This window comes from Ovis canadensis, chromosome 20, assembly GCF_042477335.2.
Source record: "Ovis canadensis isolate MfBH-ARS-UI-01 breed Bighorn chromosome 20, ARS-UI_OviCan_v2, whole genome shotgun sequence".
Taxonomy (NCBI): Eukaryota; Metazoa; Chordata; class Mammalia; order Artiodactyla; family Bovidae; genus Ovis; species Ovis canadensis.
In genome coordinates, this window is record NC_091264.1 from 24,227,858 (window position 1) to 24,245,198 (window position 17,341).

At 50.9% G+C, this 17,341-nt stretch overlaps 1 protein-coding gene across 8 annotated transcripts in view; it reads left to right on the plus strand.

The window, feature by feature from the left end:
• The window catches only part of ANKS1A (ankyrin repeat and sterile alpha motif domain containing 1A), a 171,837-nt gene that overhangs the window by 132,532 nt on the left and 21,964 nt on the right, over positions 1 to 17,341 (plus strand). For all 8 annotated transcript variants that reach the window (XM_069564156.1, XM_069564155.1, XM_069564153.1 and 5 more), the window contains 2 exons: positions 11,425 to 11,491; positions 16,300 to 16,406. In XM_069564156.1, the coding sequence (XP_069420257.1) occupies positions 11,425 to 11,491; positions 16,300 to 16,406 (174 nt within the window). The remainder of the gene's footprint in view (positions 1 to 11,424; positions 11,492 to 16,299; positions 16,407 to 17,341) is intronic.

Here is a 17,341-nt window from a genome sequence, read left to right on the forward strand (position 1 = left end):
CATTATCTAGAGTTTGGTATTTGTTCATCAATTTGAGGGGAGGTTAATGCATATGAAAGACTTAAACCATGAGTCGCCTTTCCCTGAGTTTTGATAAGTACATACATTCGTATAACCCAAATTCTGTCAAGATATGGGATACTGCCATCACCCCAGGAAGTTCCCTCATGTCCCTGCCCAGCCAATCTTTACCCTTTCCTACCCCACCAGCAACTACTCTTCCTAATGTTGGATGTTCATTCTGCCTTTTCTGGAACATTATATAAATGGAATCAGTGCAGTGTGTGTTCTTTTGTATAAGGCTTATCTGAAAGATTTTCCCTAGTGATTTAAAATGAATTTGGGGAACTCTATCAACTTCATCCAACTTCTATTTCACAGAGATAACTAGGAGTGGCAGACTGTAGAAGTCTCAGGGTGTCTGATGGATATTGGTAGTGTATTTGTATTAAGTATATGTAATTTTTTTTTTTTTTACTTCTTCAGTGTATATAATTTGGTGCTCAAAATTTCACATTCGTCTCCTCTGATATTACATGGCAAATGTTCCCCTGCAGAGTCTGAGGAGCCGATGGATACTGAAGAACCCCTTTCTCTCCCTGGCCATAGTGCTGAGGAAATCAATCCTGAGTGGGCGCCTAGGGTGTTTGCTTTGGGCCGCGTTAATCCGTAGCCAGACCCACAGTGCAGCGCACTGCAGTGGAATTCAAGCTGTGGAAGAGCAGGACCAACAAGGGAAGGTTGCTGGTGGTAAAAGAAAAACCAAAGAAAGACCAAGAGACAGATTTCCCAGTGTGTGAGAGAACTGCACCTCTCTGAGCAGCTTCCTCCTCCTCCTCACTCCTTCCCCAAACCAGCCTACTCCTGGAGAGAAAGTAGATTGCATCAATTGGACAGGAACCCAAATACATAATCCTCATTAATCTTTTAGAGTCTTGTCCCACTTATTAAAGCCCGTATTTGGTGCATAACCCAGAGTTCTGTGGCAGCAGTAACAAAGTTAATTGGAATCTAGGTCTCCCACCTTTTTTCTTCTTTCAGCAGTTTCTTGGGGCTTTTAGTGAAGAGTCCTTGCAGAGGAGGCTGTCCTGGCATGAGAAGGTCACTTGGCAAGTCTCCTTTACTTTCCCCCAAGTGGCCGGTCTGGGGCATGGGTGTTGGTCAAGGAAAGGGCCAGCTGGTAGTTGTGGGGTGCACGATACTCTGGGGAGCACGGTGGGTATCAGCCACCCAAGAGGTGTGTAAAGGATAAAAATGAGGAGGGGAAGGGGAGTTGGAGACTTTGATGGGGGTCAGGAAGTGTAGCCTGGGGCAGACACGCACAGGCTTTCATCTGAGCCTGTGTCCCAGACCAAAGGACAGGGACTTCAGAAACGTGACAGCTCTGTGGTCTCAGCCTCATAGGAAAAATGAGATTGAGAAGGAAGGTGACAATGTAAAAGGGATTCAGATGGGGATACTATAAACATGGCAAAGGTCCAAAGCCCCCCACCATGAGCCGGAGACTAGCTGTGCTCCATGGAGAAGAAGTGACTCATTGTTCGTGGAACTGCCTGGGGAGGGACAGCCCCCCCACCCAACCACCACTGCAGATATGCATTCATCCCCTGCCGGCCGCTGCTCCCCTCCCCCTCCAATCCTGTCTCCCTCCCCTAAACACAGTTGACTGGGTTAGAAAATCAAGACAAATAATTTACTTCAATCCATCCTTGTCTTTTTTTTTTTTCTTTTCAGTTTTTTATTTTTTTAATTTTAAAATCCTTAATTCTTACATGTGTTCCCAAACATGAACCCCCCTCCCACCTCCCTCCCCATAACATCTCTGTGGGTCATCCCCATGCACCAGCCCCAAGCATGCTGCATCCTGCGTCAGACATAGACTGGCGATTCAATTCTTACATGATAGTATACATGTTAGAAAGCCATTCTCCCAAATCATCCCACCCTCTCCCTCTCCCTCTGAGTCCAAAAGTCCGTTATACACAGCTGTGTCTTTTTTCCTGTCTTGCATACAGGGTCGTCATTGCCATCTTTCTAAATTCCATATATATGTGTTAGTATACTGTATTGGTGTTTTTCTTTCTGGCTTAATTCACTCTGTATAATCGGTTCCAGTTTCATCCATCTCATCAGAACTGATTCAAATGAATTCTTTTTAACGGCTGAGAAATACTCCATTGTGTATATGTACCACAGCTTTCTTATCCATTCATCTGCTGATGGACATCTAGGTTGTTTCCATGTCCTGGCTATTATAAACAGTGCTGCGATGAACATTGGGGTACATGTGTCTCTTTCCATTCTGGTTTCCTCGGTGTGTATGCCCAGGAGTGGGATTGCTGGGTCATAAGGTAGTTCTATTTGCAATTTTTTAAGGAATCTCCACACTGTTCTCCAAAGTGGCTGTACTAGTTTGCATTCCCACCAACAGTGTAGGAGGGTTCCCTTTTCTCCACACCCTCTCCAGCATTTATTGCTTGCAGATTTTTGGATTGCAGCCATTCTGACTGGTGTGAAGTGGTACCTCATTGTGGTTTTGATTTGCATTTCTCTAATAATGAGTGATGTTGAGCATCTTTTCATGTGTTTGTTAGCCATCCGTATGTCTTCTTTGGAGAAATGTCTATTTAGTTCTTTGGCCCATTTTTTGATTGGGTCGTTTATTTTTCTGGAATTGAGCTGCAGAAGTTGCTTGTATATTTTTGAGATTAGTTGTTTGTCAGTTGCTTCATTTGCTATTATTTTCTCCCATTCAGAAGGCTGTCTTTTCACCTTGCTTATATTTTCCTTTGTTGTGCAGAAGCTTTTAATTTTAATTAGATCCCATTTGTTTATTTTTGCTTTTATTTCCAGTATTCTGGGAGGTGGATCATAGAGGATCCTGCTGTGATTTATGTCTGAGAGTGTTTTGCCTACGTTCTCCTCTAGGAGTTTTATAGTTTCTGGTCTTACATTTAGATCTTTAATCCATTTTGAGTTTATTTTTGTGTGCGGTGTTAGAAAGTGATCTAGTTTCATTCTTTTACAAGTGGTTGACCAGTTTTCCCAGCAACGCTTGTTAAAGAGATTGTCTTTACTCCACTGTGTATTCTTGCCTCCTTTGTCAAAGATAAGGTGACCATATGTGTGTGGATTTATCTCTGGGCTTTCTATTTTGTTCCATTGATCTATATGTCTGTCTTTGTGCCAGTACCATACTGTTTTGATAACTGTGGCTTTGTAGTAGAGCCTGAAGTCAGGCAAGTTGATTCCTCCAGTTCCATTCTTATTTCTCAAGATTGCTTTGGCAATTCGAGGTTTTTTGTATTTCCATACAAATCTTGAAATTATTTGTCCTAGTTCTGTGAAAAATATGGCTGGTAGCTTGATAGGGATTGCATTGAATTTGTAAATTGCTCTGGGTAGTATACTCATTTTCACTATATTGATTCTTCCGATCCATGAACATGGTATATTTCTCCATCTATTAGTGTCCTCTTTGATTTCTTTCATCAGTGTTTTATAGTTTTCTATATATAGGTCTTTAGTTTCTTTAGGTAGATATATTCCTAAGTATTTTATTCTTTTCGTTGCAATGGTGAATGGAATTGTTTCCTTAATTTCTTTTTCTACTTTCTCATTATTAGTGTATAGGAATGCAAGGGATTTCTGAGTGTTGATTTTATATCCTGCAACTTTACTATATTCATTGATTAGCTCTAGTAATTTTCTGGTGGAGTCTTTAGGGTTTTCTATGTAGAGGATCATGTCATCTGCAAACAGTGAAAGTTTTACTTCTTCTTTTCCAATTTGGATTCCTTTTATTTCTGTTTCTGCTCTGATTTCTGTGGCCAAAACTTCCAGAACTATGTTGAATAGTAGCGGTGAAAGTGGGCACCCTTGTCTTGTTCCTGACTTTAGGGGAAATGCTTTCAATTTTTCACCATTGAGGATAATGTTTGCTGTGGGTTTGTCATATATAGCTTTTATTATGTTGAGGTATGTTCCTTCTATTCCTGCTTTCTGGAGAGTTTTTATCATAAATGGATGTTGAATTTTGTCAAAGGCCTTCTCTGCATCTATTGAGATAATCATATGGTTTTTATTTTTCAATTTGTTAACATGGTGAATTACATTGATTGATTTGCGGATATTGAAGAATCCTTGCATCCCTGGGATAAAGCCCACTTGGTCATGGTGTATGATCTTTTTAATGTGTTATTGGATTCTGATTGCTAGAATTTTGTTGAGGATTTTTGCATCTATGTTCATCAGTGATATTGGCCTGTAGTTTTCTTTTTTTGTGACATCTTTGTCAGGTTTTGGTATTAGGGTGATGGTGGCCTCATAGAATGAGTTTGGAAGTTTACCTTCCTCTGCAATTTTCTGGAAGAGTTTGAGGAGGATAGGTGTTAGCTCTTCTCGAAATTTTTGGTAGAATTCAGCTGTGAAGCCATCTGGACCTGGGCTTTTGTTTGCTGGAAGATTTCTGATTACAGTTTCAATTTCCATGCTTGTGATGGGTCTGTTAAGATTTTCTATTTCTTCCTGGTTCAGTTTTGGAAAATTGTACTTTTCTAAGAATTTGTCCATTTCTTCCATGTTGTCCATTTTATTGGCATACAACTGCTGATAGTAGTCTCTTATGATCCTTTGTATTTCTGTGTTGTCTGTTGTGATCTCTCCATTTTCATTTCTAATTTTATTGATTTGATTTTTCTCTCTTTGCTTCTTGATGAGTCTGGCTGATGGTTTGTCAATTTTATTTATCCTTTCAAAGAACTAGCTTTTGGCTTTGTTGATTTTTGCTATGGACTCTTTTGTTTCTTTTGCATTTATTTCTGCCCTAATTTTTAAGATTTCTTTCCTTCTACTAACTCTGGGGTTCTCCAATTCTTCCTTTTCTAGTTGCTTTAGTTGTAGAGTTAGGTTATTTATTTGACTTTTTTCTTGTTTCTTGAGGTATGCCTGTATTGCTATGAACTTTCCTCTTAGCACTGCTTTTATACTGTCCCACAGGTTTTGGGTTGTTGTGTTTTCATTTTCATTAGTTTCTAGGCATATTTTGATTTCTTTTTTGATTTCTTCTGTGATTTGTTGGTTATTCAGAAGTGTGTTGTTCAGCCTCCATATGTTGGAATTTTTAATAGTTTTTCTCCTGTAATTGAGATCTAATCTTAATGCATTATGGTCAGAAAAGATGCTTGGAATGATTTTGATTTTTTTGAATTTATCAAGTTTAGATTTATGGCCCAGGATGTGATCTATCCTGGAGAAGGTTCCATGAGCACTTGAAAAAAAGGTGAAATTCATTGTTTTGGGGTGAAATGTCCTATAGATATCAATTAGGTCTAACTGATCTAATGTATCATTTAAAGTTTGCGTTTCTTTGTTAATTTTCTGTTTAGTTGATCTGTCCATAGGTGTGAGTGGGGTATTAAAGTCTCCCACTATTATTGTGTTATTGTTGATTTCCCCTTTCATACTTGTTAGCATTTGTCTTACATATTGCGGTGCTCCTATATTGGGTGCATATATATTTATAATTGTTATATCTTCTTCTTGGATTGATCCTTTGATCATTATGTAGTGGCCTTCTTTGTCTCTTTTCACAGCCTTTGTTTTAAAGTCTATTTTATCGGATATGAGTATTGCCACTCCTGCTTTCTTTTGGTCTCTATTTGCGTGGTATGTCTTTTTCCAGCCCTTCACTTTCAGTCTGTATGTGTCCCTTGTTTTGAGGTGGGTCTCTTGTAAGCAGCATATAGAGGGGTCTTGTTTTTGTATCCATTCGGCCAGTCTTTGCCTTTTGGTTGGGCGTTCAACCCATTTACGTTTAAGGTAATTATTGATAAGTATGATCCCGTTACCATTTACTTTATTGTTTTGGGTTCAGGTTTATACACCCTTTTCGTGTTTCCTGTCTAGAGAATATCCTTTAGAATTTGTTGGAGAGCTGGTTTGGTGGTGCTGAATTCTCTCAGCTTTTGCTTGTCTGTAAAGCTTTTGATTTCTCCTTCGTATTTGAATGAGATCCTTGCTGGGTACAGTAATCTGGGCTGTAGGTTATTGTCTTTCATCACTTTAAGTATGCCTTGCCATTCCCTCCCATCCTTGTCTTTTCAAGGCCTGGTGCAATTCAGTCTGGGGGGAGAGGTGAAAAAATAACTCAGACCCTTTATCAAATGTGGGGAATCAAATTCCGCTCCGGGTGGAGGAGCCCTGTCTGCTGCTGAGGGCAGAAGACAAGAGATGGCAATGAATTCTTACGTGCTCTCTGGGCTGGGAGGTGGTGGCGGCAGCATCAGGGAGCCTCGCACCGCGGAGCAGCCAGTCTGGCATCGTCGGTCACTTGGTGGCAAGGGCTTGGGCCTCTGGGGAGGCGAGGACTCCTCCTGTGTGCCTGGGAATGGGGGGCACTGTCTGAGCAGGGCCGGCTGGCCTGAGGAGGGGGTTTGGCCCTGGTTCTTCACACAGAGAGCAGCCTCGGCCCCTTAGAGTAGTGCCATCGGTGGGGGATGGGGTGGGCACTGGCTGTCGACCTGTGGGCAGAGCTGCAGCGTCCTCACCTGAGAAATGGGGTGGCAAGTTCACTTGGCAGTGAGCTAGGCTGGGCAGGATTGTTGAGGGAAGTGGCCAGCAGGTAGTTGTGGGTGTGAGGTCCCTGTGCCAGCAACCCAGGGAGGTGGGGAAAAGATAAAAATGCAGAGGGGAGTTAGAGAATCCAGACTGAGGTCCAGAGGCGTCACATGCCTTTCCCCTCTTACCGTGTTAGTGAGGAGTTGAGGCTGGCCTGGGCATTTAACAAGTGGTAACTCGTTTGTCACCGGGTCCCTTCATAAACCAGCTCTGGGCAAGGCACCGTGTGGCCTTTAGAAGAAACAGCTTGATCCAGGGTCCTCCCCTGCATTGGGCCTCTCATGTCCCCGGGACACACCATAAAACAGCTAGTGGGGAAGTTACAGTGCAAGTGTGGGGTGTCTCCAGGCCAATAAAGGAGTCAGTCTCCGGGGCAGCAAAAGAGAGAGACGGCGTCCCCAGTCCTGGTGGTACAGGCCCAGTGGGACTGTGTGTTTTCCATCTCACAGGAGGGCCCTCAGGAGCTGTCACTAGTGAGAGGGTCCTCGGGAGCTGACAGCTCACTGGGCAATAGACGGGGGTGGGGGTTGGGGGGACGTGTCTGACATTAGGAGCCAAATTCAGTTCCAGAAACACCTCCCCTCATGTTCCTGCTTGCCCCAAGAGGTAGAAGAAAGGCGATCCCGTTGCCTTCCTGCTCTCGGTGAGGCTCATCTTAGGACCAGACTGATTCCTGGTCTCCCGACGTTTTTGCACATGGAGCCCATGCCCATCGCCCTTGCTTCTCACCTGTGCCACCTCCTAGGAGGGAGCCTCGCTGTCCCAAGGCTATGGTCCTCCTTGGACTGCCTGTACCCAACTCACCTCCGGGGCATAGAAGACCCAGCAAAGCCCAGGAAGTACTTTTCCCCCAGGCGCTGTCTTCTCCCTCCCCTCACTCCCAGTGTCCACGGAAAAGCCGGGCATGATCTGAGTTGCTCCTGGCATCCAGGTGATGGTGATGGGAGAGGGAGCCTGTCTGTATATTATATAGAGTGTCTCTTCCTGCCGCCAGCGTGTGGGCACCGGGGTCCTGTGTTCTGAACCAGCAGATGGGAGAGGGCCTTGGCAGCAGGTCCCTAGTGTGTGGTTTTGGTTGTTTTCAGCCATACAAGGAACATATTTTATACAACCCAGGTAGGAGGAAAAAAAGAAAGCCTGAATACTTGCTGAAAATGGAATATTTGCAAGCATTTTATAGAATAGATGAGTCCATTATGGTGATAACTTTCAGGCTTTACTAAACACAAATACAAGCTCTTTATAGAGTTGACATGAAGTGCACTATTAAAGCGTGACCATTTCCCACCTCTCTCCAAAAATGTCACAGATCCTAAGCAATAAAAAACCAGAGAATGTTGAACTGTTCCGTTCTATTCTGCCAGCCTCTTCCCCCGACATTCCCCCGAGGTGCAGAATGTTTCTGGGAAAACAGCCTAATCAGATTGTTTCTTAACTCAAGCCTAAATAGTTAAACTACCCAAAGTGCGAGGATCAGAGCGGTATCTGCCTTCTGTGGCTGCTCCTCTGTCCAGAAATGACCACATTCCCCCTTTGCTGGTCCTGGGGCCCCAGGGCTGTGGCAGGGAGAGGTGATGAGGTCCAGCTCCTCCAGCCTCCACAGCCCGGGCTGAGGGCCTGGACAGGGCTGTGCCAGTCTCTGCCTGCACTTCCCTCCTCACCCTGCGCTCTCGCCAAGGCTGGAAGGGCTCCTGGGCTTCAGGTTGTTGGGAGAACCCTCAGATCCTCTGTAAACTAGAATCTTCGCAGCTGGCCTCAGCTGCCGCAGTTCACAGAAAACAAAGCGCACTTTCTAGGTTGGATGGCACAGCTCTGAGAGTGCCCTGTGCACCTGCTGCAGACCAAAGCGCCCAGCCGCTGGGGAGGCTGGACTCTTCCTGGCCACTTGCAGTTGTCCTGAGGGGCGACCCCTGGGGCATGTAGGAGGAAGCGGAGCAGAGAGATGTCCAGCTCTGCTCTCCCTGACTTCAAAAGGGCCTTTGGCAGAATGTCATGAACTGGGCAACCAGGAGACACTGACTCTACAAGCCAGTGGGGGCCTTGGTGTTAGGTGATTAATCATATGATAATCATGAAATATATAATGTAGGAGACTTGACTTTATTTTAAAAGACACCTTGGAGTCACCTTCCACTTGAGCTTTTCCCACCCTGACTGTGGCCTTGGGAAAGTAGCTTTTCATTGTTGGCATTAACTAAGTGGACACTGGGCTTTTTCATCAGTCAGTTGCCCCTCTCACCATGAGCCGGGCCTGGTGGGTAGAAGGGCAGATAGAACACTCTGGATTCCATCCCTCCTGGTGTTTCCTGTGGTGGTTCTCCCACATTTACCCCCTCAGGCATCCCGGTTGGTAGGCCCGTTCCAGAGATAAGGACCCAACACCCCATGTAAGGACATTTCCTCACCTTAGCAGCCTACTTTTCTCCTATAAATGCAGAAAAGGAAACAGAAGGCACCTCAGCAGATCTCTGTTGAGTGCCTGCTCTTTGCTCAGGTGTCAGGCTTCTGCACTGTAATGACCGGTGTGTCATCAGATGCCAGGTTGGGCCTTGTGGCCTGGGAATTGGAGAGCAGTTTATCTGGAAGGCAAGAGCTGTCTCCACATATCCCAAAGCGTTTTCTGTGGAAGAGTAGGTGACATCAGGGGAAAAAGTTTAAATCTGTAGAAAGGTAAATGTTCTATAACTTGGTGCTTTCTGCAAATGGGGCGAACTGACTGGGAGAGTTAGCCAGGGCCCCCTCCCTGGGAGGTCTTTAGTCCCATTAGACTAAAGTGGTGTGGGAGCTGGGATTGTATGACCTGTGAGCTCCCTGCTGCTAACTCCAGATTCTGTGTCTGGAAGAACTCTCAGGAAATAACTAGGAATCACCTTACAGACGTACTTCGGTTCAAAGGTGTATGTGGAGCTGTATTCATTGTAGCACTGTTTAGAGAGACAATTGGGAACGCCACATGCGTGCCTCTTCTCCGAAGACTGGTCCGTCTAAAAAACGAAAAAAGTGTTCTTTTTGAACTGTGGCGAGAATTCCAGAATGTGTTATTAAGTGGAAAATCCGAGATCCAGAGCAGCACACTTGGAACAGCTCTGTCAGAGTTGGGGAGTGGTGTGGAGTTCAGTCACGTAATTGCTTACTTGCAGATAAACCTAAGAGATGCTTGAGAAGCTGGTTACGCTGGTTGCCTCCAGGGAGAGGAACTATAGGCAGCTCGGAGACAGGGGTCAGAAAGAGGCCTTTCTCTGAATAACCTTTTGCATCTTTTGAATTTTGAATCATGCAAATTATTACTTGTACGAAAATAAGTAAAAATACGTTGTAAAACTTTACTAGATCAGAGCGCTATGGACAACAGAAAGGGGGTGGGGAGCAAGCCAACTTTTTATTGAGCATCTAGAGCCAGGTCTTAGGCCAAATGCACTCGACAGGAAACGGGCAGGGCCAGAGGAAGGGGTGCTCTGGGGTGGGCTGGCGGGGGGCCTTCTCTTGGAGGGGCGTGGCAGAGCTGCTTCCCAGGCCCGCCTCTGGGCTGCCCCGGTCGTCTGGGTGAGAGGTGTTTCCCCTGCTTTTGCAGAGCTGGGGGTGAGAGGTGTTTCCCCTGCTTTTGCAGAGCTGGGGGCTGGAGTTCGTGGGCGCGTCTACAGTCAGGGGACTGCGTGCCTGCCTGAGCCAGCAGGCGTTTCGGTGGTGGAGGAGACCTTCCTGCGCTCTGGCTGCCGGGTAGAGGAGGTGCTTATCCCGTGTTGTTCAGCCACGCTCAAATGCTCTCCCTTTGTGTGCCAGCTGGAGGCTGGCTGGAGAGTTGTTATTTTTCTGACTGTCAGACCTAAGGCTCCTTACTTGCACTTAGAGGAAAAAGCATCCACGTCCTGGTACAGAAGGTCTTTTTTTCCTTTCTTTAGAAAAAGAGCAGTGAATGATCTCATTATCACCACTACGCTGGGGGCGGGGGCAGGGGCGGGGCGGGGGGCAGCTCCTCCTCCTGTCCCGCCTTGTCCCGCCCCTGGCCAGGTTTCCCGGAGCAGGGGCCTTGGATCTGGCTCCGAGTGACCAAAGCCAGATGGCTGGGACAGGTGGTCCATATGGGGGTGGGGGCGATGCTGGAGACATCTGGCTGCTCAGAGACCAGTTCTGTGTGCTGTGGTCCAGGGGAAGGACAAGTGTCTGCCCTCTTCTCCCCCGCAGTGCAGAGCTGTGTGCAGGACTGCCCACCTCCAGGGAGCAAAAGCTCCTCCGTTCAGGGTTACATGCCCATTCCAGGGCTCTGCTGGTCTGAGCTCTGGAAAATGTCCCCACACCTCAGAGCTGGTGGTCACGCAGTAGCAATTATCTGTAAGGTGCTTACGAATTGCCAGGCCCTGCTCCAGGTGCGAGGGGTTCAGCCCAGAACAGAGCTGGTGCAGCCTCCGTTCTCATGGAATTTAGAGTCTAGCAGGAGCCGTGGAGGGCGCCTGCCCTGGCCTGCTCTCGCACCCTCCACACGGTCTCCACTGGGTCTGGAAAGGCTGGAGGGTGGGGGAAGTGATGTATAAATTGCCTCGGAAGGGAGGCTCTTGGGTGTTTCCAGCAGCTGAGCCCCGATTGTTACCCACGCACTCCCTTCAGAGCACATCTTCAGACCCTCGAGGGCAGAGGCCAGAGAAGAGCCTTTCTTGACCTGAGTGTGAGCCCTGAAACCTTGCAGGTCGGTGCTGGACCTTGGCATCATCTGGAAAAATCCTGGAGGGCTACCCCTGCACGCGCTGCTGGTGAGCTGGCAGCGTGACTTGAGCCTCACAGCCTATCTTGTTCCTTTCTCTTCCATCTCAGATTGAGAAGATCATGAGCTCTATTGGAGAAGGGATCGACTTTTCTCAGGAACAGCAGAGGATCTCAGGTACCGTACCACGCAGCCATTTCCCCACGGGACGCAGCCCTCTCGCTCCCTTCCGGCTCAGACATTTCTCTGACCCAGAGGACAGACGTTCAGGGGTGAGAGAGGTCAGCCCAGACCACATCACACTCGCGTCTACACCGCCCACCCAGCTGTGATTTTAGGAGCCATGACTCCTTTTGCGTAGTGGAGGGGAGAGTGGACAGAGGCATCTTAGGCTGTCTGTGAAGGGATCGACTGCCGCTGTTTCTTTCCTGAGCTTGGGCTTCCTCTGGCTGGCTCACTGGGGGTGCTCCTTGAGTTGGCCCTGGCCTCCCGGGCGGCTCCGCCTCTCCCCGGGAGCGTGGCTTGGGCCCTCCTGACCCATGGCGGTGGCTGCCCCGGCGAGGGCTCTTCACCTGATCGCCTGGGAGGGCTGGATTTGCTTCTGCCTCCTCGTGTCTGTTTCTCCATTTTTCCATTTATTTGTCATGTTCACTTCAGAGCACTGTTACTTGGGGTATTCTTTTCATTTCAAAGCCCTACAGGTGAGCTCTACCTGCCTTTGAAACAAAGGCTCTAGGGAGGCCCTACCTAAGCTGTTTTCCTTGGTGGTAGAATTATGGTTATACAGCTTGCTCAGGTGAGGTGACATTCTTATGGTGCCTCTCAGAGCACCTCTCACACCCTCCCCTTAAGCCTCTGAAGGCCCTCTTGCCACCAGGGCACCTGGGCCGACAGCAGCTGAGGAGCTGGCCTCTTCCAATCATCAGGGAAGGCGCCCTCTGCACTTAAGGGCGGCTTCCTTGTGCAGTCGGGAGGCTGTTTCCAAGACTGCTCTGTGAGCCCCTGGCTCTGGCAGGAAGTCCGGTGGATGATGGGGAAGTGTGCACCTCGGCGAGGAAGCTGCTGCTGAGGCCACGGGCCTTGTGGGGAGCCTCGGCCCTGTCTCAAAGCTGGATTCTAGATGCACGTGTGTCCAGGGCGAGGTGCTCACTTCCTCTGAGCCCAGTTTCCTATCTACGACATTTCGATAATTGTACTGACCTCTTTTCATTTGTTAAGGATAAGTAATACATACAAATACTTGAGGTAAAGCGGTGCTTGTTTTTGTCCATGAAACAATTACTTCCTCATATTGAGAAATGCACTGGGTTCCTCAAGCCACCCTCCATTCAGCAGCCCTGTTTCCCTGGGCTCTAGCAGAGAAAGCCCGATTGGGTTGGGTCCATCTTTACCAGGAATGGATTATGTGGGCAGTCTGCACACGTGGCTCTTCTGGCTAAGAGTTTGTGGCTCTGTTTCGTGGCACTTTAATACATACAGTCTGGGGAGCTTAATTGTGGTTTGCAGGCTTTGCCAGGAACAAGTGTTTATTGGGGATAATGTTCAGGACCGAGACAGACACTGTGGCCATTTTCAAAGCTGTTCTCTAGGGGCAGCAGGGATGGGTTGGCTGCAGTCAGTTCAGTTGAGGCTGCTGTCCGCTTCCCTGGGCCCCTCTGCATCTGAGGAGCTTACATCAGTTGTGTGTGCTCGGGAGGTTGGCGCAGAAGCAGGCCGTTGCCTCTTGGCTTTGGTGAATCAGGAGATGTGACAGCCCTTCTGGAAAACACTCTTTTGGAAGAGTCCTTCTTCTTAGACTTGGTGACAGTGAGCCCTTTCCTTGCCCTGTGGGCCCCACCCTCCAAATCTCAGCCCCCATGAACCCACATGAATGGCGAGAGATGGTCCAGCTACCCTCCTAGGTTTCTGGGTCCCAACACACAGTGTTTTTAGTAGCACTGAGTAGCATCCTCCAGACCCCAGCTTAGGAAAGTTGAGGGTGAGTACACAAAAGTGGCCACTTGAGCAGAGGGTGCGTCCACCCGCACTGCAGAGTCCCAGCCTGCGGTGTCCGTGCGGCGACTGGACTGTGAAGGATGGAGTGGGGCCCATAACCTCGGTCCAATGTGTCAGGGGGGACTTTCCCCAGGACCTCAGGGAGCACCAGCCTTCGGCTAAGCCCCAAGTAGATTTCTTGTTCATTTTGAATGGTCAGCGTCAGATTTCAAACCGTCCTTGGTTTCTGGATCTAGGAGAGGAGACCTGGGCTCAGGGGTCGCCGTCCCAGGAGGAGGAGCAGACTCACAGGCAGGCAGCCCTTAGCTAAGCAGGGTGTTGCCCCCTGTGACTGGTTTCGCAGTCCTGAAAGCTGAGACCCCAAGGTGGTGCTTGAGTCTCACTCTTATTTTGGGCCGTGGGCCCCTGAGTGGCTGGCACTGGAGCTGGTGACCTGTATCCCCGACGGACCTGTTGCCAGCTCGTCCCACTGTCAGGAATCCAGGGAGGGCGGGCCTTGCTGCTTTCACCAACAGCCTGTGCTGTCCAGCCAGTGAAAGAAAACGCTTGACTTTCTTTTGCTGCCGTCAGCCGTTTCGGTGGTTGAGTAGGTGTTGAACGTGGGCTGCTCCAGGGGACCCTGTGTCCTGGGAGAGCAGCAGGCCAGCCTGCTGGGGGGCAGGTGTCTCCCAGCACGTTTAGAGGTGGCATGTAGTCCCTGGGTTTGGGTCTCCGCGGCTGGACTGGAGGTTTGGTCCCAGTTCCCACTTGCCCTTGGTGCCCCTGGCCGTGTCCTCCCCTGATTTTGGCCAGCCTGCTGTGGGCCTGGCGCTTCTCTGCTGGGTTCTCACAGCCTGGAGAGAAGCCACTTCCTAAGTTGTTGGGTGCACTCACCTGAGAACTCTGTTGTCCTGTCCTTATTGTATCACCTGTTTTTGTGATACCTCGTGGCTTATCTTCTTGGCAGAGAGGCACAGTCACTCCTGAAGTGATGGGGGGTGGTGTGACTTCACCTATAGGCTGTGTTCTTAGGAGAGTGTCACTCCTCTGTCCCGTCTGGCTGTCCTAGAAACTATCGGCCAAAACTGTAGGACGTTCCTTCTCTGTTCTCCCTGATCAGCTGTCTGCAGCCCCTGGAGCTGGAGGTAAAGTTCGGCCGCCTCTGGCTTTCGTACATGTGCACACTGGCCAGCAGCCGATACTGGAGGGTCTATTGGAGAACTTGTCCTTTTGCTCCCATGCTGGTGGCTGCTGTCTCCTTCTCCCTTGGTGGCAGCAGCAGCAGCTTCTGCTGCGATGTCCGATCCCTGATGTATTTTCCTGAGCGTGGAAGGGCGGGGGGGGGAGGGGAGGGGAGGAGGGGGAGGGCCAGACGTTAGGAGAGTGAGCAAGGACTGTGGAGCCGACAGCAGGCAGCGTGGCGCCCCGGAGCCTTTAGACAAAGCATTCTGCTGCGGTTCTGGATGCGCGCACAGCCACCAGCAGCCGGCGGGACTACGGCTGCCTGGCCAGGGGATTACGGGCAGGAATGAATCGGCGGCTGGGAGACACTTGATTTCACAGGCACACAGAAGCCCGCTGCTGAGGTTCCTAGAGCAGACGGCCCCGCTCTGGGGCCGGGGGCCCAGGCCGCCCCCAGACTCAGCATCTCGCAGAGCTGCTACCGTGTGCATCGGGAGGCTGGCCGCCAGGGCCCTGACCACCATCTGTTCTGCAGAGGACAGAGGAGGGGAGCCTGGGACAGTGGCTCACCAGGGTCTCCTACCTTAACCAAGCCACTTGGCCTGCCCACAGGGCAGAAAGTGCTGGGAACACCGCAAGACTGCTCCGGAGGTGACGTTTTGTAGTTGGTCCTCCTTTTTCCTTCTTTCACCTCTTCTTGCCCATGAGAACCGGAGAAGTAGATGGGGTTAAGGTGACCAGCTCAGAGCATCCACGGTCTCCCAGGAAGCGCTGAACTTTTTTCCTCCCTGCGCTGGCAGGCTCGCGGTCCTCCCGGAGGAGCAGAGCGAATGAGGTCCTCCCTTTCATGTTCATCTTCAGAGGAGGGGGGCAAGCCCCGGAGACGCTGGGAAGACAGCTGCCGCCTTTATCACTCGGCCAGAGAGAGAGCAGCGCCGAACGGGAAATAGGCTCAAGCCACTCCGATGACAGAGGACCGCTGCCTTTCTCTGTTGTGTTGAGCTGGGTTTTGTCTTCTTTAGCTGAGAACTGGATCTGCCCGCCTGCTTTCCACCCGAGCAGGCTAGTCACGGGAACAGCCACCGTCGGAAGAGGAAGATGAACGCCCAACCCCCGCCGCCCAGCCCCGCCCGGGAAGGCAGCCCGGCGGACAGCGACCTGCCCTGGGAGACAGCCCGCTCCCCTGCGGCGGCCGGAGTGTAGTGGGGTCCCGGCCCCCAGCCCTCGCCCATGCGCCCGCCCGGCCCGCGCCGCCCTGAGCCTCTGCGCACGAAAGCCTGGTGGCCATGGTTTGCTTGTTCCGGGACTGCTGGGGGAAGACAAGTAAAAGTCTCCTTTCTCCGCGGGCCGGGGTCCTGCTGCTTGGGCTGCATGCGCTGACTGCCCGGGGCCGGGCGCGGAGCCCTCGCTGTGCCTGTGTCCCTCCGCTGCATGAAGAGGCGCGCTCGCCCCCGACTGGCCTGGGCTGCAAGGTCGTGGGACTGGTCCCTCGTCCCCCGCCCCTTCTGGGGCCCGTGGGGACGGACTTTGTGAAATTCCTGCGTGCAGGCGGACAAGCGCCGACCCAGAGAGCCTGGGGGCTCGGCTCCCCTGGCCCCCGGGCAGCTGGACCCCAGGGGGCGTGGGAGTGGGCGGCGGCCGCCCGGTGCCCTTGTGCTACCCGCGGAGGAGGGGCCGCGGGCCCGCGCTCGCCTGCTCTGGTCCCGAGTGTGGCTGCTCCGTGGTAATGACGATGGTGTGGCGGTGCCATCTGTCTTCCTCCGAGTGCCGCTGCTACCGCCTCGATGGTTTCTCCCTTTTCAAGCGTCTGCCGATTCCTCTCTCGTCAGGTGCGCGGCCGCTGGAACAGAGCGTCGGGGAGTGGCTGGAGGCCGTGGGGCTGCAGCAGTATGAGAGCAGGCTGCTTCTCAACGGCTTTGACGATGTTCGCTTCCTGGTGAGTGCCCAACCCTGGGGGAGGCCGCTCCCGCACCCCAGGCCCCGCTGGAGGTGGAAACTGTACGTAGACCTGTGTCCCAGGAAGAGGGGCCCGCGCGGCTGAGACCCAGCGGTGGCGCCGCATTGTCAGCACCGCTCTGGGCACACCCTGTCGGGAGAACTGTTTGCAAGTTCACATCAGAGAAGTAGCGTTCCTGACACATCCCTTGGGCCACTCCTGTCTCCCTCTCAGATCCCGGGTCTCAGATCCCAGCCAGACACCAGAAGCTCCCTTTGTTCCCCAAAACTTTACTGTCAAGCCTGTGGTCACTGAAGTCAGAAGGCTTCTGGCAGGAAGGCCTGGTAGTGGGCTGGTGGCCTCATGGGTGGCCCAGACAGGAGGCTGAGTGGGGGTGGGAAGGATCGGCTGCTTTGCTGAGGTATAACTTTGCACTCTCTTCTTGCAAAGCGCAACAGCTCAGAAAGAAAAACCCAAGTGTCCTCTCTGTGGAGCAGGGGCCCCCCCGGACCCTGGGTCCAGACCCAGGGCTCCCTGTGGAGGTCCAAGAAGCAGCTGCGGGCAGGGTGCCCATGCCTGACCCTCCTCGGGAAGCCCTCCCCCGCATCGAGCGCCGTGGTGGGGACAGAGCTGACGTGTCCTGTTGGCACTCTGGGTGCAGGGAGGCGCTCACTGACTCTCCCAGCAGCCCTGAGATGTGCACTCACATCTGTCTTCGTTTTCCAGATCCAGAGCAGTGGAGTGTCTTGCTCATGCTCACATCTCTGGGAACTGGGGGGGGTAGGACACGAGCCTGGCACTCCAGGTCCGAGGGTCCTGCTTTGCTGCCACGCACACGGCCTGTTTCTTACTGGTGGCTGAGGGGAATGGGAGTGGTGCCTTTTGGATGCTTGAAGTCGCCTTCTTGCCGGCGCTGTGTTGGGAGCTGGTTTGAG